The 25,623-nt window shown below is 43.9% G+C and overlaps 1 protein-coding gene across 1 annotated transcript in view; it reads right to left on the reverse strand.

Annotated features, from left to right (window-relative positions):
- Window positions 1–25,623, reverse strand: part of SH2D4A (SH2 domain containing 4A) — a 174,252-nt gene that overhangs the window by 37,087 nt on the left and 111,542 nt on the right. Inside the window, exon 5 of the mRNA XM_077476200.1 lies at window positions 23,292–23,433. Coding sequence (XP_077332326.1) covers window positions 23,292–23,433 — 142 coding nt within the window. The remainder of the gene's footprint in view (window positions 1–23,291; window positions 23,434–25,623) is intronic.

Here is a 25,623-nt window from a genome sequence, read left to right on the forward strand (position 1 = left end):
ACGGCCTAGGAGAAGAATATAGAATGAGTAATGAAGATTTAAGGGCTACAATTACTCTAATACGGAAGGAGGGCAAAGATCCCACACAGTGTACCAGCTACAGGCCGATTTCGCTGTTAAACGCGGATACAAAACTATATGCTAAAATATTAGCAGAGCGAATGAAGGGTTTAATGACATCACTGGTCCACCCAGACCAGACGGGCTTCATAGGGGGACGAGAGGGAAAAGATAACGGAATAAAGACACTCCTCCTGCTTCAAAAGATGCGACAGGGTGGAACCCCCAGTCTGCTCTTGTCGTTGGACGCACAGAAAGCCTTCGACAGAGTAGACTGGGGGTTTATGTTTAAGACATTAGAGAAGATGGGGCTAGGACCTAAGATGTTACAGAAGATAAAGGTACTGTACGAACATCCAAAGACATGTATAAAAGTTAATGGGTATGTGTCGGAGCCTTTCGAAATGGAGAGGGGTACAAGGCAGGGCTGTCCGCTTTCGCCCCTCCTGTTTGTGCTCTCTTTGGAGCCACTCCTAGCAGCAATAAGAGGGGATCCCGGGATAGAAGGGGTGAAAGTGGAAAAAGCGGAATATAAATACTCAGCCTTTGCGGACGATATCTTAATTTACTTGAACAACCCAAAGACATCTATGCCTAAATTATTTGAGCTACTCGACCAATACGGGGAGGTCTCAAATTTTAAAATAAATAGGTCAAAATCGGAGATAATGAATATCAATATTAACAAGCGAGAGGTACAAAAGGTACAACAAAGTTGGAAACTCCCGTGGAAGAGTGAGCTTAAATATTTAGGGATAAAATTAGCAAAAACAGAGAGGAAAATGTACCGTTGTAATTATATCCCGTTACTAGATGAGATACAGGCAGAATGTAAAAGGTGTAGCTATAGGGCACTATCATGGTTGGGAAGAATAAATTCATTAAAGATGATAATATTCCCTAAGATCCTATACAGGTTTCAGATGCTCCCTATTCCTCTGTCCAATGTTTACTTGTCAAAATTAAAATCTATCCTAATGAAATTTGTTTGGAAAAATAAAAAAGCCAGGGTAGCCCTAGCTACACTTCGTCAACCAAAGAACAGGGGTGGAGTAGCAGTGCCAGATGCGCAGACTTATTATGAAGCTGTTGTGGTGTCTAGAGTGAGTGAATGGAGCATAAGGGACAACACAGAGAAAAGATGGGTGAGACTGGAACACGATTTATGTAGAACAAAATTAGATAAGCAAATTTGGAATCCCCCTTTAGAGAGAAGTGTATTTTTGGAAGGGAATAATATTACACGAAACACACTGCGGATTTGGGATAAGATATATAGGCAATTTAACGGAAAATATAATTCACCACTTATAGCATTAAAGAATAATAATTTTTTCTTACCAGGATGTCAGGAAATAGGAGGAAACTGGGTTAAAGAGGAGGTAAAATTAAAAGATGTAATGAAAGGGGAGGGACTAGCACCATATCACGAGTTGGCACAAAAAAAAGAGATGATGATAATTGATGAGTGGAGGTACGCTCAGCTCTCGAGTTTTATCAAAAAACTCCCTGTGCGGGTTAGAACAGCGGAAAATCTGACCCCGTTGGAACAACTCTGTACATTAAAGACAGCAAAGAAAGTTGTTTCGAGATGGTACAGAATGTTGTTAGAGGGAGTAGAGCTGGGGGTACCTGCGTACATCAAAAAATGGGAGAGGGAATTAGGATCACAATTAGAAAACACAATAGTAAAGAAAATATTTAAATTAGTGCATGGCTCGGCGGTAGATGCCAGAACGGCTGAAATGAGCGCTAAATGTCTGATGAGATGGTATTATACCCCAGAAAGGAAAAGCAAGTTTCAGCAGGATGGCGCCAGGGAATGTTGGAGAGGATGTAGAGAGGTGGGCACGATGGCACACTTGTGGTGGAGTTGTCCAAAAATAAAAACTTATTGGAACCAAATTATAGCCCACATCAAAGAGATTACAGGCAAAGAGGTGAAGGCTGATCCCTGGGTAGTGTTATTCCATGGGACAAGAATCGGGCTCAGACAATATAAGGAATCAGTGATCCCCCACCTGCTGAATGCAGGTAAAAAATTAATACCGAAGAAATGGCAAGAGAAGGAAGTTCCGTCAATGTGGGAATGGGTGGATTCGGTAGAAAAGACCTATAAAATGGAGTGTTTAAGAAGTAGCCGGGAAGAACAGAGTATTACTCCAATTATAGGGAAATGGAAGTGCTGGGTAGATTTCAGGAAGAAATGGCTCATCTCAGAGGGGTTGAGGAAGCCCTAAATAGGTACAGTTAAGATACTACAAGGTACAATTGGGATAGAAATTAAAGTACTTATGTAAAAATAGAAAAAGGTGGTCCACAGATAGGTAGGAGGGGGGGGGGGAGGTTAGGGGAAAGGGGTAGGAAGAAGATGGGAGTGTGTGACAGAGAGGGATTACAAGATTAACATGAAAAACAGTAAGCCTGGTATCAACACTCCAAAAAAAAAAATAAAAAAAAAAAAAAAAAAAAATACTTACCACTATGATGTGATTGTTGGAAGGGACACTGAGCTGAAAGCTGAGGTGGTCCCATAGCAAGTAAATAAACTTACACTGAGTGGTAAAAAAAAAAAAAAAAAAAAAAAAAAAATTCCTAATTGCCTATTTCTAGGGGGTCCTTCGTAGTCTGCCTCTTTCAGTGCCTGGGCTCCTGACGTCACTTCCCCTCAGTGTAGGAAGGGCTCAGCTCCGCCTTCTCCCTCCTGTCAGTCATCTGGGACATGTGACAGGTCCCAGATGACTGCGCGGCCAATCACGGTGTTTGCGGCGCCGCTTGCGCATGTAAAGTGGGTGTCCGGCTTTGTCCACAGTTGCAATGCCGACGCCGTCGAGAGGAGGGAGGACGAGGGGGAATTTGTTCTCCTGCATCGCTGGGCCCTGGGACAGGGACAGGGACAGGAAGGGGGCTGAGGAAGCAGCCAAATCATAAATGCATGCAGTATTTGTAAACATGCTCCCTGCTATTAGGTAGGAATGATGCTACTGGACTTGTACTGCCTTTGTTCAGGAACTGTGTTTTGATAAGAAATCACAAAGATAAGTACATTTAATTAGAAGAATGCAGATTTGAAAGGTCGGATGTTGAGAAATACAGTATCTCAGAAAAGTACTTAAACCCCTTACATTTTTGTAAATATTTTATTATATCTTTTCATGCGACAACACTAAAGAAATGACACTTTGCTACAATGTAAAGTAGTGCGTGTACATACAGCATGTATAACAGTAAAAAATTGCTGTCCCCTCAAAATAACAACACAGCCATTAATGTCTAAACCTCTGGCAACAAAAGCGAGTACACTCCTAAGTGAAAATGTACAAATTGGGCCCAAAGTGTTAATATTTTGTGTGGCCACCATTATAGAGCAACAATTCTTTTTTTCAGATCCTCAGATTGATTTGCCAGGGGGTGCCATGTTGAACTTCCAGTGACCAGTATGAGAGAGTGAGAGCAATAACACAAAATTGAACACACCTGCTCCCCATTCATACCTGAGACCTTGTAACACTAACAAGTCACATGACACCAGAAAATGGCTATTTGTGACCAATTCGGACATTTTCACTTAGGGGTGTACTCACCTTTGTTGCCAGCGGTTTAGACATTAATGGCTGTGTGTTGAGTTATTTTGAGGGGACAGCAAATTTACACTGTTATACAAGCTGTACACTCACTAATTTACATTGTAGCAAATTGTAATTTCTTGAGTGTTGTCATATGAAAAGATATAATAAAATATTTACAAAAATGTGAGGCATGTACTTTTGTGAGATGCTGTATACTATAAACAGAATAGTAAAATGTTGGCAATGGAACTGAAGACCTGTGTGAGTCATAATAAACTTTTCCCATTTCCCAGTCGGGTGACACACCATGTCATACCTAGGCCAATTATCTTATCCTTTCAGTTCTGCAATCACACGTGCAAGACTTAAATTATAATGTAGACTTTTTGAGTCATAACATAATTGTTCTAAAATTACATTGCCACAAAGCAAAGCTCCTATATTAGCCTGTAACAGCAGCAGGTTTGACCCCACGGCTGATCATGAATAGTTTGAGTAGGTGTACTGTAGCTTTTAGGGTAGTTATTCCTGCGCTGCCACTATTATGAGATAGATCGAGGAACTGCTGCGTTCGCCGAGATGGATCAAACCAAATCCACTTAGTTATAACATGAGGGTAGGTTGGTGTCGCGCTGTTCTGGTTTAAGGTATTACACGGGAGGGGATAGTTCCCTATATTTCTCACTGAACAAATATGAGTGGGAGAGGTATTTCTCACTCAAAGATATGGGGGAGAGGAACTATCCCCTCCCGTGTAATACATTAAACCAGAACAGCGTGACACCAACCTACCCTCAAGTAGTACTGTAGATTTCCTGCCCAAGAATTAGTACACAGCAGGTGTGTGTTTAGCTTTGTGACATTGTTTAAGAATTTTGTACCACTCAGTTTCATTACTATATTGAAAATCTGTTAGAAATTACCATTCACTTCTTTTTCAAGTTCAGACATCTTTTTGAATAGCAAATATATTTACAAGTGAGGGGAAAAAAGTATTCAGCCCCCTGCTGATTTTGTACGTTTGCCCACTAACAAATAAAATTATCATACCATAATTTTAATGGTATGTTTATTTTAACAGTGAGAGACAGAACAACAAAAATATCCTGAAAAACACAAGAAAAAAGTTAATTATAAAAGTTATAAATTGATTAGCATTTTAATGAGTGAATTAAGCGTTTGATCACCTATCAATCAGAAAGATTTCTGGCTCCTAGGTGTCTTCTATAGTGATGGCCGAACGGTTCGCCCGGCGGTCGTTTCGCGGCGAATTTCCGACTTTCGCCGTCCGCGGGTTCGAACGCCTTTTTCCGTCGTTCGCCCCGGCGGACTTACGTGTTTAATGTATACAAGAACTTTAACCTTTCGTGACACGTTTATCATGTGTTACAGGACAACCAATTGAGACATGACAGCTCATGGACACTTGGACATTCCCCCTAACCTATAAATACACCCGATCCGGTGGCCATTTTACATTCTTTCTTCTGTCACTGTAGGGAAAGGATCCTGTGTGGAGTAGGGACAGAGAAAACGCTAGCTATTTGGTACACAAAAGTTCTTTTCAGGACTGGTATAGGTGTTAGGTCAGCAGCCTGAGTTTCTTTTGTCAGTTTAGATAAAGGGACAGAGCGCTGTATGCTGCTATTTTAGGGACAGCTCAGCCAGATTAGTCTTTCTTCATCATCATCATCATCATCATCATTAGCTGTTACTATCAGGTCCACAAAAGAGCTGTTCCAGCTAATCGTTCCAGCCTACTCTTTTTTGCCAATTTGTATAGGGACAGGCAGGAAGCAGTGTGTCAGGCAGTGAGGATAATTTTAAAGACTTGCTGTTACTATTAGTTCCACAAAGGTTCTTTTCAGGACTGGTATCAGTGGTACGGTAATAGGCTTGTACACGTATAATATTCTTTCTTCCAAATATAGAAAGAATATTATACTTGACTGCTGCCCTTCTGCTGCAGTCTGCTAATCATTCACAACTCACTTGTTCCACAAAGCTCTTTATCAGGACTGGTAACTTGGTCTGTCTAGGGTGCTACGGTACATAGGCTTGGGTGCGGTACAGTCTGCTGTTCTGTAAGGACCGCTATCGGTCCACAATACATAGGGTTGCCGTGCACTACTGCTGACCGCTGCCCTATACTGCAGCAGTCCTTCATTGGTATAGGGACTGACGTACAGTCTGCTAATCACTAACACACAACCTGCTTGGTCCACAAAAGTTCTTATAAGGACTGGTAACTTGGTATAGGGTGCTACGGTACATAGGCCTGAGTGCGTTACAGTCTGCTGTTCTGTAAGGACCGCTATCGGTCCACAATACATAGGGTTGCCGTGCACTACTGCTGACCGCTGCCCTATACTGCAGCAGTCCTTCAGCGGTATAGGGACTGACGCACAGTCTGCTAAACACTAACACACAACCTGCTTGGTCCACAAAAGTTTTTATAAGGACTGGTAACTTGGTATAGGGTGCTACGGTACATAGGCCTGAGTGCAGTACAGTCTGCTGTTCTGTAAGGACCGCTATCGGTCCACAATACATAGGGTTGCCGTGCACTACTGCTGACCGCTGCCCTATACTGCAGCAGTCCTTCATTGGTATAGGGACTGACGTACAGTCTGCTAATCACTAACACACAACCTGCTTGGTCCACAAAAGTTCTTATAAGGACTGGTAACTTGGTATAGGGTGCTACGGTACATAGGCCTGAGTGCGTTACAGTCTGCTGTTCTGTAAGGACCGCTATCGGTCCACAATACATAGGGTTGCCGTGCACTACTGCTGACCGCTGCCCTATACTGCAGCAGTCCTTCATTGGTATAGGGACTGACGTACAGTCTGCTAATCACTAACACACAACCTGCTTGTTCCACAAAAGTTCTTATAAGGACTGGTAACTTGGTATAGGGTGCTACGGTACATAGGCCTGAGTGCGTTACAGTCTGCTGTTCTGTAAGGACCGCTATCGGTCCACAATACATAGGGTTGCCGTGCACTACTGCTGACCGCTGCCCTATACTGCAGCAGTCCTTCATTGGTATAGGGACTGACGTACAGTCTGCTAATCACTAACACACAACCTGCTTGGTCCACAAAAGTTCTTATAAGGACTGGTAACTTGGTATAGGGTGCTACGGTACATAGGCCTGAGTGCGTTACAGTCTGCTGTTCTGTAAGGACCGCTATCGGTCCACAATACATAGGGTTGCCGTGCACTACTGCTGACCGCTGCCCTATACTGCAGCAGTCCTTCAGCGGTATAGGGACTGACGCACAGTCTGCTAAACACTAACACACAACCTGCTTGGTCCACAAAAGTTTTTATAAGGACTGGTAACTTGGTATAGGGTGCTACGGTACATAGGCCTGAGTGCGTTACAGTCTGCTGTTCTGTAAGGACCGCTATCGGTCCACAATACATAGGGTTGCCGTGCACTACTGCTGACCGCTGCCCTATACTGCAGCAGTCCTTCATTGGTATAGGGACTGACGTACAGTCTGCTAATCACTAACACACAACCTGCTTGGTCCACAAAAGTTCTTATAAGGACTGGTAACTTGGTATAGGGTGCTACGGTACATAGGCCTGAGTGCGTTACAGTCTGCTGTTCTGTAAGGACCGCTATCGGTCCACAATACATAGGGTTGCCGTGCACTACTGCTGACCGCTGCCCTATACTGCAGCAGTCCTTCAGCGGTATAGGGACTGACGCACAGTCTGCTAAACACTAACACACAACCTGCTTGGTCCACAAAAGTTTTTATAAGGACTGGTAACTTGGTATAGGGTGCTACGGTACATAGGCCTGAGTGCAGTACAGTCTGCTGTTCTGTAAGGACCGCTATCGGTCCACAATACATAGGGTTGCCGTGCACTACTGCTGACCGCTGCCCTATACTGCAGCAGTCCTTCATTGGTATAGGGACTGACGTACAGTCTGCTAATCACTAACACACAACCTGCTTGGTCCACAAAAGTTCTTATAAGGACTGGTAACTTGGTATAGGGTGCTACGGTACATAGGCCTGAGTGCGTTACAGTCTGCTGTTCTGTAAGGACCGCTATCGGTCCACAATACATAGGGTTGCCGTGCACTACTGCTGACCGCTGCCCTATACTGCAGCAGTCCTTCATTGGTATAGGGACTGACGTACAGTCTGCTAATCACTAACACACAACCTGCTTGTTCCACAAAAGTTCTTATAAGGACTGGTAACTTGGTATAGGGTGCTACGGTACATAGGCTTGAGTGCGGTACAGTCTGCTGTTCTGTAAGGACCGCTATCGGTCCACAATAGATAGGGTTGACGTGCACCACTGCTGACCGCTGCCCTATACTGCAGCAGTCCTTCAGCGGTATAGGGACTGACGTACAGTCTGCTAAACACTAATACACAACCTGCTTGGTCCACAAAAGTTCTTATAAGGACTGGTAACTTGGTATAGGGTGCTACGGTACATAGGCTTGAGTGCGGTACAGTCTGCTGTTCTGTAAGGACCGCTATCGGTCCACAATAGATAGGGTTGACGTGCACCACTGCTGACCGCTGCCCTATACTGCAGCAGTCCTTCAGCGGTATAGGGACTGACGCACAGTCTGCTAAACACTAACACACAACCTGCTTGGTCCACAAAAGTTTTTATAAGGACTGGTAACTTGGTATAGGGTGCTACGGTACATAGGCCTGAGTGCGTTACAGTCTGCTGTTCTGTAAGGACCGCTATCGGTCCACAATACATAGGGTTGCCGTGCACTACTGCTGACCGCTGCCCTATACTGCAGCAGTCCTTCATTGGTATAGGGACTGACGTACAGTCTGCTAATCACTAACACACAACCTGCTTGGTCCACAAAAGTTCTTATAAGGACTGGTAACTTGGTATAGGGTGCTACGGTACATAGGCCTGAGTGCGTTACAGTCTGCTGTTCTGTAAGGACCGCTATCGGTCCACAATACATAGGGTTGCCGTGCACTACTGCTGACCGCTGCCCTATACTGCAGCAGTCCTTCAGCGGTATAGGGACTGACGCACAGTCTGCTAAACACTAACACACAACCTGCTTGGTCCACAAAAGTTTTTATAAGGACTGGTAACTTGGTATAGGGTGCTACGGTACATAGGCCTGAGTGCAGTACAGTCTGCTGTTCTGTAAGGACCGCTATCGGTCCACAATACATAGGGTTGCCGTGCACTACTGCTGACCGCTGCCCTATACTGCAGCAGTCCTTCATTGGTATAGGGACTGACGTACAGTCTGCTAATCACTAACACACAACCTGCTTGTTCCACAAAAGTTCTTATAAGGACTGGTAACTTGGTATAGGGTGCTACGGTACATAGGCTTGAGTGCGGTACAGTCTGCTGTTCTGTAAGGACCGCTATAGGTCCACAATAGATAGGGTTGACGTGCACCACTGCTGACCGCTCACCTATACTGCAGCAGTCCTTCAGCGGTATAGGGACTAAGAGTTTTGTCACAGGGTCATTTAAAAAATGACATGCAGAGGAAGAGGCAGGCCCTTCCGCAGGGGTGGTAGGGGTAGGGCAGGAGCAACAGGCTTGAGCCAAAGTGGGAAGTTGCAGAAGGTGCGTTCAATTACTTTAAAGGATGCACCAGACTTGGTTGAGTGGCTCGCTCAGCCTTACTCTTCTGCACCCTCCTCATCCTCTCGATCTGCACCCTCTTCTTCACTCTCTGCTATGTGCACCCCCAAAGACACTACCACCAACAACACGACCACCACCACCACCACCACATACCTTCCGCTTGAGTCACTGGAATTATTTTCCGATCCATATCAAGAGGACATTTCTGATGCGCAGCCACTCTTGGTATTGGATCAGGAAGAGGAGGTAGCAACAAGCGCTACTCAGCAGTCTGACGCCAGTACCCAGATCAGCCCAAGGAGGAGGTTGGTCCCCGGTGTTGCTGCCTACTCTACTTATAGCGGTGGGGAAGGTGACGTTGATGATGACGTGTCTAGTGATGTCACGTGGGTGCCCACAAGAGAGGAAGAGGAGGGGAGTTCAGAGGGAGATATGGACCAGCAGATAGGGAGGAGAAGCAGCAATGACTTACATTGCACAGCAGGGACAAAGCAGACTGCAAATGTATCAGGAGCGAGTCATCGACCATGTACGGTCACATCTGGCGCTCCCAGGACACCGGCACATGGCTCCGCAGTGTGGGCTTTTTTTAACGTGTCCGCTGCTGACAATAGCGTTGCCATCTGCAATCTTTGCAGTCAACGCGTTAGTCGCGGTAAGCCCAATACTCACCTAGGGACGACCGCCTTAAGAAGGCACATGAGCAGCCATCACCGAGCCCAGTGGGAGCAACGGAACACACAAAGCCACACTGCAGGCTCTCACCGTCCAGCCTCGTCTTCTACTTCTCCTTCTCCTCTCTCCTCACAATTGTCCTCCACTCCACCTTCCATCACGCCAAGCTCACATTTTTCTGCAAAAAGGCAGGCTTCCGTGGGCCTAATGTTTGAGCGTAAAAAAATGATGACGCCGGATAACCCTCTTGCCCAACGGTTGGCGGCTGGCTTGTCAGAACTCATAGCCCGCCAACTACTGCCATATAAACTGGTGGACTCGGAGGCCTTTCGCAAATTTGTGGCCATTGGAACACCACAATGGAAGGTCCCAGGAAGGAAGTATTTCTCAGAGAAGGGCATCCCAGAGCTATATGGCCATGTTCAGCGGCAAGTGAATGTATCTCTGGCACACAGTGTCGGTGCCAAGATACATCTGACCACAGACACGTGGTCTAGCAAACACGGGCAGGGAAGGTATATCAGTTTTACTGCCCACTGGGTGAACCTTCTGACGGCCGTCAAGCATGTAACCCGTGGCACCCGTGTAGATTTGGTTTTACCGCCACGGATTGCATGCAGGCCTGACTCTTCTTCTCCTCCTCCTACTCCATCCTCCTCCCTCTCCTCCTCAGCTGCCTCCTCCTTTTCCGCTGCTAGCGTCTCTTCCACTGCACCGCCCAAGCTCCCCAGAACCTATTCCACATGCCAGGTGAGACGTTGCCATGCCGTGCTGCGTCTGTTGTGCCTGGAAGCAAAGAGCCACACTGGCCCGGCACTCCTTTCAGCTTTGCGTTCACAGGCAGATGAGTGGCTAACACCGCTCAATTTGACAGTTGGTAAAGTGGTGTGTGACAACGGTGCCAATCTGCTTAGCGCATTGAAACAGGGCAAAATCACGCACGTGCCGTGCATGGCACACGTCTTAAACTTGGTCGTGCAGCGATTCCTTGTCAAATACCCTGGGGTCCAGGACATCTTGCGGCAGGCAAGGAAAATCTCGGCCCATTTCAGAAGATCTTACACGGCCATGGCTCGCCTTGCTGACATTCAGCGGCGACACCATCTGCCGGTCAGACGTCTTATTTGCGATTGCCCGACGCGATGGAACTCAACCTTCTATATGCTTGATAGGCTGCTCCAGCAGAAACGTGCAGTTAACGTCTACCTGTATGAACTCTGCGAAAGAAACGGTTCTGGGGAGCTGGGTTTTTTTTCACCGCGCCAGTGGCTGCTCATGCGCGACACATGCAGACTTCTGCGGCCATTTGAGGAGATCACCAAACTGGTCAGTCGCAGCCATGGCGCCATCAGTGACATGGTACCTTATGCCTTCTTTCTGGAGCGTGCATTGCGTCGTGTCATTGATCAGGCTGTGGAGGAGCAGGAGCGGGAAGATGAGGAAGTCGCAATGCTGGATGAATTCCCAGGGGGGGCTACTCTATCTGAGACAAGTCAACAACAGGAGTCTGATGAGGAGTCAGAGGAGGATGGTGCCGGGGCGGATGAGCAGGAGCAAGAAGAGCATGCTTTAAACCTTTCTGGGATCCCTGTTGTGCGAGGATGGGGAGAGGAGAATGAAGAGGACGACATTATCCTGGATGATGAGCAGGAGCCAGGCCACCACACCGCTTCCACTTTAGTGCAAATGGGGGCCTTCATGCTCCAGTGTTTTAATAGGGACCCCCGTATAAAAAGCATGAGGGTCAAGGACCAGTACTGGGTGGCAACGTACTTAGACCCCCGGTACAAACACAAAATGGCGGAAATGTTACCGCCGTCGCAGAGGGCTGTCAGAATGCAGCACTTCCAGGCCTTGCTTCGAGAAATGCTGCATTCTGCTTTTGCGTGCGCTGGCAGAGGAGCAATTCCCACTCCCAGAGAAGGATTTGCGGGTACCAATCCAACAGCGCCTGCAAGAAGAGGCCGGTTTGAAGATGTGTTGGTGACTTCGGATATGAGGTCATTCTTTCAGCCGACCCATCGACAGGTGTCATCCGGATCCAGCATCAGGGAACGCCTAGACCGTCAGGTGTCCGACTACATTGGGTTAACGGCCGATGTGGACGCTCTGAGGAGTGATGAACCCCTAGACTACTGGGTGGGCAGGCTTGACCTCTGGCCAGAGCTTGCCCAATTTGCAATCGAACTGTTGGCTTGCCCCTCATCCAGTGTCCTGTCCGAAAGGACGTTCAGCGCAGCAGGGGGGATTGTGACCGATAAGCGTACTCGCCTAGCTCACCACAGTGTTAACTACCTCACATTTCTAAAAATGAATGAGGCATGGATCTCGGAGGAATTCAACACATGTGATCAGTAGACCATGTATATGTCTATAAACAATTTTTGGAATCAAGCACACAGACCTTCTTAATTCATTTGGCTCACTTCCCTGACCCAAAAAAGCACACCGTACTATATGCCCCTACCCTCCTCTTTGAAGAGGTTGAGCGGTGTCATATTTCTACTGGGGCTGCTTATTATGAGGGGTTCCCACCATCCCTGTGCTGTGCTGACTTCCTCCTGGGTGTTCTTATTATGAGGGGCTCCCACCATCCCTGTGCTGTGCTGACTTCCTCCTGGGGGTTCTTATTATGAGGGGATCACACCATCCCTGTGCTGTGCTGACTTCCTCCTGGGGCTGCTTACGGTGCTGCTGTCAGCGCTGTATGTCACGGAGCTGCTGTCAGCGCTGTATGTCACGGAGCTGCTGTCAGCGCTGTATGTCACGGAGCTGCTGTCAGCGCTGTATGTCACGGAGCTGCTGTCAGCGCTGTATGTCACGGAGCTGCTGTCAGCGCTGTATGTCACGGAGCTGCTGTCAGCGCTGTATGTCACGGAGCTGCTGTCAGCGCTGTATGTCACGGAGCTGCTGTCAGCGCTGTATGTCACGGAGCTGCTGTCAGCGCTGTATGTCACGGAGCTGCTGTCAGCGCTGTATGTCACGGTGCTGCTGTCAGCGCTGTATGTCACGGAGCTGCTGTCAGCGCTGTATGTCACGGAGCTGCTGTCAGTGCTGTATGTCACGGAGCTGCTGTCAGCGCTGTATGTCACGGAGCTGCTGTCAGCGCTGTATGTCACGGAGCTGCTGTCAGCGCTGTATGTCACGGTGCTGCTGTCAGCGCTGTATGTCACGGAGCTGCTGTCAGCGCTGTATGTCACGGAGCTGCTGTCAGCGCTGTATGTCACGGAGCTGCTGTCAGCGCTGTATGTCACGGAGCTGCTGTCAGCGCTGTATGTCACGGAGCTGCTGTCAGCGCTGTATGTCACGGTGCTGATGTCAGTGCTCTGTATTACGGTGCTGCTGTCAGTGCTCTGTATCTCCTGCACCCTCTTGTTTGCCTACCCTGGTCCCTGACCTTCCCTCTCCTCCATTGCCTTCATTAGCTCCATAGTCCTGAATTGTCAGAACAATTTCCCAAATAAAAAAAAAATGCTTGTAGTTATCGATCCCAAATTCACCTCATACATGTATTATGCTATTGTCCAGGTGGTGGGACTACGTGCTACCCCCTAATAATTACCCCGTGGCCGCAAATTCGACCTAAAGGTTTGCGAAATTCGCCTCCCATTGAAGTCAATGGAGCCCGCGGCGAACGGTCGTTTTCGCGAACGTTTGTGTCCGTTCGCGTTTCGCGTTCGCGAAACGTCCCGTCGGAAGTTCGTCCATCACTAGTCTTCTATACAGGATGTGAGCTGAGATTAGGAGCACTCCCTTAAAGGGAGTGCTCCTAATCTCAGCTTGTTACCTGTATAAAAGACATCTGTCCACAGGCGTAGTCAGATTCCAATCTCTCCACCATAACCAAGACCAAAGAGCTGTCCAAGGATCTCAGGGACAAGATTGTAGACCTACACAAGGCTGAAATGGGCTACAAGACCATCGCCAAGCAGCATGGTGAGCGGGTGATAACAGTTGGTGCGATTATTTGCAAATTTAAGAAACACAAAATAACTGTCCTCAAAAAAGAAGAATGGAGAGAGGGGCTATGGACTTTATAGGCACTATTACAAAGGATTTCAGTGTTAAAAAGATATAATTTTATTTACAAAAAAAGCATTTACATAGATAAATATTTAAAAAAAGTCAAACAGTCAAGAGTTCATCAACAAACAATGTTACCACTATTAATATCATAGTCATAATATAGTTACTAAGAGACAAAGGTTTTTTTCTTCAATAGTAGGCAATGCAAGACTTTGATATACTAGACAAATTAGTGGAACATCAGAAATGACAAAGTGCTGATGCTGAGTTCGTGCGAGATATGTTTCGCGTACCTTTACGCTTCTTCTGGAGCAAATTTAGGACCAATTGTTTAAACAAAGAACAACAAAAATTATTTAATATGAAACAAAAAAATATTATGTTACAATATCATATTTTATAGAAAAAGCAATCTGGACAGTCTAGGCTAGAATCATGTAGTGGCGCACAATTTGGAATAGCCTATAAAGGGGCACTATGGGGCCACACATACTATGATCAAACTAAAAATATGTGTTGTTACCAGTTTATTATATTGAAATCCATATCTATTGTACTATATTTGCTCTCTGGACATGTAATTGGCTGGTTGATGCATCAGTACATATGGGTTTAGCTTTGGGCACTATGCGGCCACCCAGCGTCACAGGCCCATGTTGCCTTTATGACGCGATGGACCGGTTTGTTAGAGTGGCTATGTATCATCTGCCTCTCCGACCGGTCCTCTCCAGCTTCGCTGCGCCATATTTCCCTACGCGTACTGTCCTTTTCTCAACATATGCACAGGCGCAATGTTGTGGTGGCGGGCGCATGCGCAGTTGGAGTTTTGGCCGGTACTAATGACATCATATCGGCATTACGCCGATTGGGCACCTACGGACGGGACATGTATATAAGACACGCCCCTCGGCGTGTCTCAATGTGATATCTGTTTGGAAATAATACTGGCAGACAGACCGGCACTATACTGGAGAGATCTCTGTACTCAGGTACGATGTCTAATGATTCTATCTTTAACCACTTTGTTACAGTTGCTGTTTTTAATGTCAATTCTTTGGTTATCCTCCTACCTATGATCTTTATTATTCAAGGCCAGTCAGTTTCATTGCTGCTATTCCCCTTTTTAAATAGCATAGGCGTTTGCTATCAATAGTTTGCCACTGCTCATTGGAGGACGTTTAAAATTGTGGATTTGCACCCGTATGCCTATACTTTTGGTGGCGAGTCCATATTCGCTCTTGAGCAAACAAAATTTAATGGATTCTTTATATAAAGTGAAAAACTAATTTTCCAATAAAATTGTGCTTGAAGCTTATCTTATGTTTTTTTTTTTATGTTTCTCTTTTTATCTATAGGGAACCCTATTTAACATCCGCCCTGCTGGCTTAAATTTATTATTATAAACACGTTTGGTTTTCCATATCAAACTCTTTTCTCCCTTTTGAGCTTTTCCCTTTCTGGCTGGAGAAATATAATAGACACGTGGCTCCTCTCTCCTCTTGCTAGGAATTTACAGATCTATATCCCTAAAGGGTAATATAATATTATTTATAATTTTTTTAATTTTTTTTTTTTAGACCCCTTGTTTCATAAATTTTTATCATAGTACGTGTGCCCCCATAGTGCCCCTTTATAGGCTATTCCAAATTGTGCGCCGCTACATCATTCTAGCCTAGACTGTCCAGATTGCTTTTTCTATAAAATATGATATTGTAACATAATAATTTTTTGTTTCATATTAAATAATTTTTGTTCTTTGTTTAAACAATTAGTCATAAATTTGCTCCAGAAGAAGCGTAAAGGTACGTGAAATATGTCGGGCACAAACTCAGCATCAGCACTTTGTCATCTCTGATGTTCCGCTGTTTTGTCATGTATATCAAAGTCTTGGATTACCTACTATTGAAGAAAAAAACCTTTGTTTCTTAGTAACTATATTATGACTACGATATTAATAGTGGTAACATCGTTTGTTGATGAACTCTTGACTGTTTATGACTTTTTAAAATATTTATTTATGTAAATGCTTTTTTTGTAAATAAAATGATATCTTTTTAACAATGAAATCCTTTGTAATAGTGCCTAGAAAGTCCATAGCCCCTCTCTCCATTCTTCTTTTTTGAATACAATTCAGTTACCTGTTATGTGTCAACCACACCACATGGTGTATTGATACACTAAATCCCCCCCTTTTTTTCATTACAAAATAACTGTCAATCTCCCTCGGTCTGGGGCTCCATGCAAGTTCTCACCTTGTGGAGTTGTAATGATCATGAGAACATGAGGAATCAGCCCAGAACTACACAGGAGAATCTTGTCAATGATCTCAAAGCAGATGGGACCATAGTCGCCAAGAAAACAATATGGGTTAAAGTGTTGTGGTCATATGAGACTAAAATCAAGCTCTTTGGCATCAACTCAACTCGCTATGTTTGGAGGAGGAGGAGGAATGCTGCCTATGACCCCAAGAACACCATCCTCATCATCAAACATGGAGGTGAAAACATTATGCTTTGGGGGTGTTTTTCTGCTAAGGGGACAGGACAACTTCATCACATCAAAGACGATGAACGGGATCATGTACCGTCAAATTTGGGTGAGAACCTCCTTCCCTAAGCCAGAGTATTGAAAATGGGTTGTGGATAGGTATTCTAGCAAGACAATGACCCAAAACAAACGGCCAAGGCAACAAAGGAGTGGCTCAAGAAGAAGCACATTAAGGTCCTGGAGTGGCCTAGCCAGTCTCCAGACCTTAATAACATAGAAAATATATGTGGAGGGAGCTGAAGGTTCGAGTTACCAAATGTCAGCCTTGAAACCTTAATTTGGAGAGGATCTGCAAAAGAGGAGTGGAACAAAATTCCTTCTGAGATGTGTGCACACCTGGTGGTCAACTATAAGAAACGTCTGACCTCTGATTGCCAACAAGGGTTTTGTCACCAAGTACTAAGTCATGTTTTGCAAAGGGTACAAATACTTATTTCACTCATTAAAATGCAAATCAATTACAGCTCGGGCTTTCCCTGGGCGTACGGACAGATGCTTCCGCAACTGTGGACAGCGAGGTGATGTTATGCATACATGGTGGGCTTGCCCAAGGCTGGTGGGGTTCTGGTCTAGGATTTTTGGTTTGCTGCAGACACTTTTCCACCTAACGATCCCAAGGGACGCTAAGCTAGCTCTCCTACATTGCCCGGTACCTGGTTTGCGGGGCCCTCAACAGAAGTTAGCTACTTATTTATTTATAGCGGCCAAGCGGACCATTGCCCAAGCCTGGAAGTCCCAACGGGTAGATTTTCAAGGGGTTAAAACCCACATGACTGCTATGTTACTTCAGGAACATATGTCCAGTATTGTTCATGATTCTCATGCTACATTTCTAAAAATCTGGGAGCCGTGGCTCTCCTATGAGTTCCCTGCGCTCCAAGCTGCATGCCTGGGCTTGGTCTAACTCCTCTTGGCGAGGCGCCCGCACCTGAACTTTCCCACTCATTTCTTCCCCCTCTTTTCTCTCTACCTTTTCTTCTTTTGTTCCCTATCTCTCTTCACTCTTTTTTGTAATCTCTCCTATTGTTAACGAATACTGCTGCCCCCCGTAGAAGGGGGTAGTGGGAGAAGGGCTTGCCCTCCGGAAATGTCGAGGGAACGAGTTGCCTGGTTCCGGAGCCAGTCTCGATACCATCCCCTACTCATTTTCCCTCCTTTTATTGTGTTTATTATAAGTATAATGTGATGGTTGGCCCTTTGGTTTCATATTCATGCTTTGTAGCCCCTGCGAGGGCGCACAAGGAGCAGATTGTAGTCTCGTGTTTTTTCCTGTTTATTCAAATTTTCAATAAACATATTGAAACAGAAAATGCAAATCAATTTATAACTTTTCTGAAATGTGTTTTTGTGGATTTTTTTTCTTGTTATTCTATCTCTCACTGTTAAAATAAACCTACCATTAAAATTATAGATGGATCATTTCTTTTTCAGTGAGCAAACATACAAAATCAGTAGGGGACCAAATACTTTTTTTTCCCCGCAATGTATTTACTTTAGGAAGTTTTGGACCTAAACACTAAAGCTGGCCATATACTATACAAATTGCCTCCTGAAAAATTTGTGGGTGGGTGGCTTTGTCATCCGCCTCCCGCCCAACATCCCTCAACTGAAAAATCAAAGGATCTGACTGGAAAATTTGTCAGCTGAAAAACAGCTGCATCTAATTGGTAGGGCAAAATAACGTCTGCCCTTCTTGTGTAAGCAATTATGTTTGCCACACCCCAATTCTGCACATGCTCAGATGGGATGCAGGGCTTTGGGTCCCCACAGAGCCCTATCGTACATGTACCCACATACACACACACACACACACACACACACGTGAAGATGGGCTGGGTTCAAGTCCCAAAGCTCAGTATATCTGTACATGTGTGGCAAACTCCCTTGCATGTGCACAGACGTACAATAGGGTTCTGCAATATTTGAAGGCCAGGCAGTGCCTTTTGGCTCATCTGCGCACATGCAAAAATAACAAATGTGGCTGTGTTGGGGGGGGGGGGGGGGGGGGGCAAGGCCTAATGGAAGGGAACAGAAGTTCCTCTTCAACAAAACCTTTATAAGAGAATTCTGGCCCCTTATTTTAAAAAATATGTGCTGCACCATTTGTCAGGCAGCACCTGGCCTCACCTACTGCTGCCCACTGCTTTCTGGATTGGCAGAACAGATTCTGTTGTTGCAATTGTTCCACTGTAAGCTGCAGTACCTGGGAGGGGGAGCATGTAAGACATAAATGAAGGTGGATTTTGCTCAGTAGGTGAAGGTAAACAAAGTTTTTTGTTTACTGTATATGGGGCCTATTTAGACTGCTGTACAGGAGTCTTTAGTCACACTCTAAAGTACAATTCAGCTGCAATTTGGGGAGTTCAAACACAGATCGTAATGGGAGCATGACTCACTTTAAACAAGCCCTTAGCAGGTTTCATTAGACGTTAGCATTATTGAATCTTGTTAAAAGCCTGCTAACAATTTGTTTAAAGTGTCAGCCAGCATTCCTTATAATATCTATGTTCAACATTTTCTAAGTGGAACTGAAGTTTTCTTTAAAATATGTAAACCCAACAATGAATTTCTCTTCTATGCTCCCTTTTTGGTCTGCTAAATATACCATTGAATTTTTTTTTTTATATCGATAAATATCAAAAGTACCTGTTGATTTTTCCAGAAATCTTGTGAGCTGCTGCTCTTTGCCTGTACACAAGCAGGGGTTATTGAAATGATAAGCTCTTATGAGTATGGCCTTCCTAAACATCTTGCATTGAATTGGATTGAAACTGACCTGTCTTATGTGATAGACCAACACAAAGTGGCACATAATTATGAAGTGGAAGGAAAACATATGGTTTTCAAATTTTTTACAAATATCTGAAAAGTGTGGCGTGCATTTGTATTCAGATAAATCAGGTATAAAGTTGTGGAGAAGTTTAAAGCAGGGTTAGGTTATAAAAAATATCCCAAGTTTTGAACATCTCACAGGGCACTGTTCAATCCATAATCCAAAAATTTTAAGAGTATGGCACAATTGCAAACCTACCAAGACATGGCTGTCCACCTAAACTGACAGGCCGGGCAAGGAGAGCATTAATCAGAGAAGCAGCCAAGAGGCCCATGGTAACTCTGGAGGAGCTGCAGAGATCCCTAGCTCAGGTAGGAGACTCTGTCCACAGGACAACCACTTGTTGTGCATTCCACAAATCTGGCCTTTATAAAAGAGTGGCAAAAAGAAAGCCATTGTTGAAAGAAAGCCAAGAAGTCCCATTTGTAGTTTGAGATAAGCCAGGTGGGGGACCCAGCAAACATGTGGAAGAAGGTGCTCTGGTCAGATGAGACCAAAATGTTACTTTTTGGCCTAAAAGCAAAGCACTATGTGTGGCGGAAAACTAACAGTGCACATCATCCTGTTGATGGGAAGATAAATTAAGTCAAATACAGGGCAATCTTAGAAGAAAAAAAATGTATAATCATGGCACCAACCTGAAGAGTGAACAGCCAACATGACAATAAGACTAATTACAAAGGCATGTGAAATAAATGTGTAGCGCTAAAAATATATTAATCGTGGCCACCTGGAACTAATGCCAGACAGGTGGTTGCACAATCAATTAGAAAACACAGTGATGTGTCACTGGTGTTAAATAATATGGATATATGAAACAAAAGGCTGTGAGCATATAAATATAAATAGTGAACAAGTAGGCGAATCTAAATTGCACACGAGCATGTCATTAGTGTTGTGCACAAAAACAAATGTAAATAAACAAATTAACAAATCTCAATCACACACTGACATGTCATCAATATCTTCACTAAATGAGAAATATGATTAAATGTTACAACGGAAATGGATAATGTGCAGGTGAGTATATCATGTACATGAACAAATATACTGTACAAACTTAGATTAAAGTATAGTTTTTCTCATAATAAACAGTGATATCTAAGAATGACTAATCAAAGTGAAAAGAAAAAGCAATCCGCCAAAGAAAAACAAAAACATGAGTCCGTGTGATTATAACACCACGATGGGAACTTAAAAGTAGTCTCAAACGCAATGGCAATGCTCCATTCAGGTGTATAGTAATCAGAACAATCCAGCCGTTACAAGGTGCCTCCACCTTCTAGGGATAAGGGGTTTCAATACTCTTACCCTGAGTAGTGGATCCACATGCCAGCTGCGATGAATCATGCAAGTAAGCACAATAGGCATGACTCGCATTCCAGGGGGGATGCACTCCAACTCCTTCTCTGATGCCCGGTAGGAATCAAGGATAAGTATGATCACCAGCCACACTGCCAAAAGATTTGTAATTCTGTTCAGCAAGTCTTCTTTTATGGATGCTGCTTTGGTTCATTTTTCTCCCCTCTTGACATGTTCATCCAGACATTACAGTTACCATGGCCTTTTTCAGAACAGCAGCATCCATAAAAGACTTGCTGAACAGAATTACAAATCTTTTGGCAGTATGGCTGGTGATCATACATATCCTTGATTCCTACTGGTCATCAGAGAAGGAGTTGGAGTGCATTCCCCCTGGAGTTCGATCCATGCCTATTGTGCTTACGTCCATGCTTGCATGATTCACCGCTGCTGGCGTGTGGATCCAATACTGAGGGTAAGGGTACCGAATCCTCCTATCCCTAGAAGGTGGAGCCACAACCCCAGGTATTGTTGTAATGGCTGGATTGTTCTGATTACTATACACCTGAATGAAGCATTGCCATTGCGTTTGAGACTACTTTGAGTTTCCATCGTGGCGTTACAATTACATGGACTCATTGTGTTTTTGTTTTCCTTTGGTGGATTGCTTTTTCTTTTCACTTTGATTACTCATTCTTAGATATCACTGTTATTTTTATGAGAAACACTATACATTAATGTAAGTTTGTACAGTATATTTGTTCATGTACATGATATACTCACCTGCACATTAACAGTTTACATTGTAACATTGAATCATATTTCTCATTCAATGAATACTGATGACACGTCAGTGTGCGATTTAGATTTGTTAATTTGTTTATTTACATTTGTTTTTGTGCACAACACTAATGACACGTTAGTGTGCGATTTAGATTTGCCTACTTGATCACCACTTATATTTATATGCTCACAGCTTTTTGTTGCATATATCCATATTATTTAACACCAGTGACACATCATTGTGTTTTCTGATTGATTGTGCAACCACCTGTCTGGTATTAGTTCCAGGTGGCCACGATCAATATATTTTTAGCACTACACATTTATTTCACTTAAAAGACAACCTCTTATGCGTACACGCGACTGGTTTTTCCATCAGAATAAACTCTGAAGGTTTTTCCAACGCAATTCCACTGAAACTGTCTTGCATACACACGATCACACCAAATTCCGACTGTCAAGAACGCGGTGACGTACAACACGTATGACGGGACTAGAAAAAGGAAGTTCAATAGCCAGTAGCCAATAGCTTCCATCTCGTCCTTGCTTCAGAGCATGCGCCATTTTTGGTACATCGGAACAGCATACAGACGAGTGGTTTTCCCAAAAGGAATTGGTTCTGTTGGAAATATTTAGAACATGTTCGCTTTCTAGGTCCGTCAGAATTTTCAACGTTAATAAGTCTGATGGGGCATACACAGGATCGGAATATACGATGAAAAGCTTCCGTCTGACTTTTCCTGTTGGACATTCCGCTCGTGTGTACATGGCATTCGAGTCTGCAAAAAAGAATTGAGACTGGGGCAGAGGTTCACCTTCCAGCAGGACAACGACCCTACACATACAGCCAGAGCTACAATTAAATGGTTTAGATCAAAGCATATTCTTGTGCTAGGACTTATACAAATGGTCGGACATTCCGACAACAAAATCCGTCGGATTTTGTCCGAAACTAGTGTTGCATACACACGGTCGGACAAAGTTGTCGGAAAATCCGATCGTACGAAACGTGATGACGTTATTTCATTATGACGGGACTACGTTCAGGATAGTAGCCAATAGCTTTGGTCTAGGAATTTGATCTGAGCATGCATGGCACTTTGTCCGATGGGAATTCTCTACACACAATTGGACAAAGTCCGATCGGATCATGTTGTCGGAAAGTTTTATAGCCCAGCTCTAAAACTTTGTCCGTCGGATATTCCGACGGAAACAGTCCGATGGAGCCCACACACAGTCGGATTATCCGACAACACGGTCCGATCTGACATTTTCCGTCGGAATGTCCGACCGTGTGTACAAGGGCTAAGAATGGCCCAAAGTCCAGACCTAAATCCAAATGAGAATCTGTGGCAAGACTTGAAAATGGCTGTTCACAGACGCTCTCCATCCAATCTAACAGATCTTGCACTATTTTGCAAAGAAGAATGGACAAAAATATCACTTTCTAGATGTGCAAAGCTGGTAGAGACATACCCAAAAAGACTTGCAGCCACACTTTTCAAATATTTGTAAAAAATGTATCATTTTCCTTCCACTTCACAACTATGTGCCACTTTGTGTTGGTTTATCACAAAATCCCAATAAAATACATTTACGTTTTTGGTTGCAACATAAAATGTTGAAAATTTCAAGTAGTATGAATACTTTTTCAAGGCACTGTATATTTCTAAGCTTTATGTCAGACTACTCTTTTCTTAGTAAAAGGATTGCTTCATTATTAAAATAGTCTGGTAGCCAGACGTTTTAGACTGCAACAGAACTCTTCAACTTGCGTGCACGATAAATACAGTATGTTTTTTGTATATCTGCAATATTCAATTATGTTATTTATGATCATGTATACATGGAATCGTTTTTTAAAAATCCTTACAGGTTTCTTGCCACTCCGAATCTTCTTTTTCCATTTTTTGTTTGATCTCCTGAGCTTCTTTCCAATTCATGTAAATTTCCATAGTTCGTTCCTCTAATTTTTCATTCTCATTTATTTGTGACTTCATTATGGCAGATTTTTTCTGTGATAACACAAATCAATGAAGAAATCATATCATAAAGATGTAAATTAAAAGGAATACTAAATAGAATACAATGAAACTCTGTGTAAATAATGTGCAAAATAAAGTGTTGTAAGCTGCTGCACACCACTTATTTCCAAATGGATAATGGTAATGCAGTTCAAATATAGTTAGATTGGTGCAGCGCTCTCAACAAAAACATACAAAACTCAAATATACAGAATGAAAAAAAAAAAAACACAGGTGGTAAAATGTAATAAGCGAAAAGTTCTTTAGTAATATGAAATTGCTGTAATGATCACAACAAATCCATCATAACTGCTCAAGAAGGTGATAGAGGAAAGACCGCCACCAATACCCAATATCAATGACTCTTACCGCCAGTGCATTGGATATGCACAATAAATGAATATAAGATTGGTCACATCCTCATTTGCTCCTAATCATCAAATGGCCTGTTTGATTACAGCAAGAAGTCCTTCTTCCACTGACCCACCAAAGGCTTGGCTATACAGCATACTTGCACAGTTATAGCATTGGCGGTCAGGGATGGGGCTTGCTCTGGGTGCGCTATAACCAAGGACGGTCTTTTCCTTGCAACCGATTGCAATGTTCTTCTACAAAGATGTTTCTTTTTTTTTGCTTTTCCCACTCCAGGCTGCGTCTTATATTCACTGATAAGCTGTGGCTTCTTTATATGTGCAGTTCTGCCTCTTTTATAGCATGAATGACGAGGCTTCTTGGATTCACCGTCTCTTGGATTTTTGGCTCAGAGTCTTCTTCCCACCACAGCCTCGTCATTCATGCTATAGAAGAGGCAGTACTGCTCTAACCTCTAACCACATATAAAGAAGCTCATTTGCCTTTAGTACATAACACATTGGTTATTTTCCAGTTGCAGAATAAGCATCTACTGTATAACATTGGTTATTTATGCTGACTAAGGTGCCATTGGTAAACTATCCTAAGCATTTTCCAAAGCTTTTTTAGTGATAAAGCTCTTGGTTGCAACAATCCTCAGTTCCCCTCTGATTCTAATGCTGTGTACACACGACCGGACTTTGACAGCAAAGGTCCGACGGAACGAATCCGTTGGACAATTTGATCGTGTGTGGGCTCCATCGGACCTTTGCTGTCTAAAAATCTGACGGACTTTAGAAATAGAACATGTTTCAAATCTTTCCGCCGGAACTCCACCGGACCCAGGAGAAATCTGCTCGTCTGTATGCTAACCCGACAGACGAATGTATGTATATATAGAAACAACAATGCGGATTGCTGCACAAAATTATTTTCTTCATAACCAGGTTGTAGACATGAGATTGTGAGAAAGGGCGTTAGCTTCATAGCCCGAAACGTTGACTGCCAGCTGTACCTGGTACTTTTTTTATATTTCTATCTGATGTAATCCTTTTTGCAAATAAAAGAATTTTGTGCAGCAATCTGCATGGTTGTTTCTATATATCTGTCCGTAGGAAGGACTAGATTGCTTGCACTTCAAGGATTGTTTAGTGCATCTTACCTCTGCAATTGCGATTATATATATACACACACACATACTTTATTATTTTTGGGTGAGTTCCCACACTTTTCTTCCCTACACAATTTCATGGTACAACACATGCATATCAGGAATATGAAATGTTGGGGCAACATACACTTTAAGGCATGATATAGTGGAATAAAAATGGTAAGAGAGGCCAGGTTGTCTATGTCATTAGTGGGAATTCATTATTAGCATTCAAAAGGGCAAAGATGCTATCTGATGCCGCGTACACACGAGCGGATTGTATGGCGTACTTAGTCCGTCATACAATCCGACGGACAATCCGTCGTAGTTTCCACTGAACGGACTTGACCACACACGGATACACAAACAGTCTGTCGAAAGCTTGCGCGATGACGTGTACAGCACGTACGACAGGACTAGAAATAGGAAGTCCAAGACACAGCAAAGCACCCTTCCGCCGTGTAAATCCATTCTGGGCATGCGCCATTCTTAGTCCGTCGAACTAGCATACTGACGACCGTATTGTCTGCTGAAACCAAAGTACGACGGACAGATTTTTGGAAAATCCAAAATTCTTAGTACTCCGGACTGCACGCTGAAAAAGTCAGCTGAAGCCCACACACAAGCGGATTGTCCGCTGAAATGTGTTTCAACGGACTAAGTACGTCAAACAGTTCGAC

Source organism: Lithobates pipiens, unplaced genomic scaffold (assembly GCF_037356315.1).
Source record: "Lithobates pipiens isolate NorthernLeopardFrog02 unplaced genomic scaffold, aLitPip1_a1.2 Scaffold_13, whole genome shotgun sequence".
In the NCBI taxonomy this organism is placed as follows: Eukaryota; Metazoa; Chordata; class Amphibia; order Anura; family Ranidae; genus Lithobates; species Lithobates pipiens.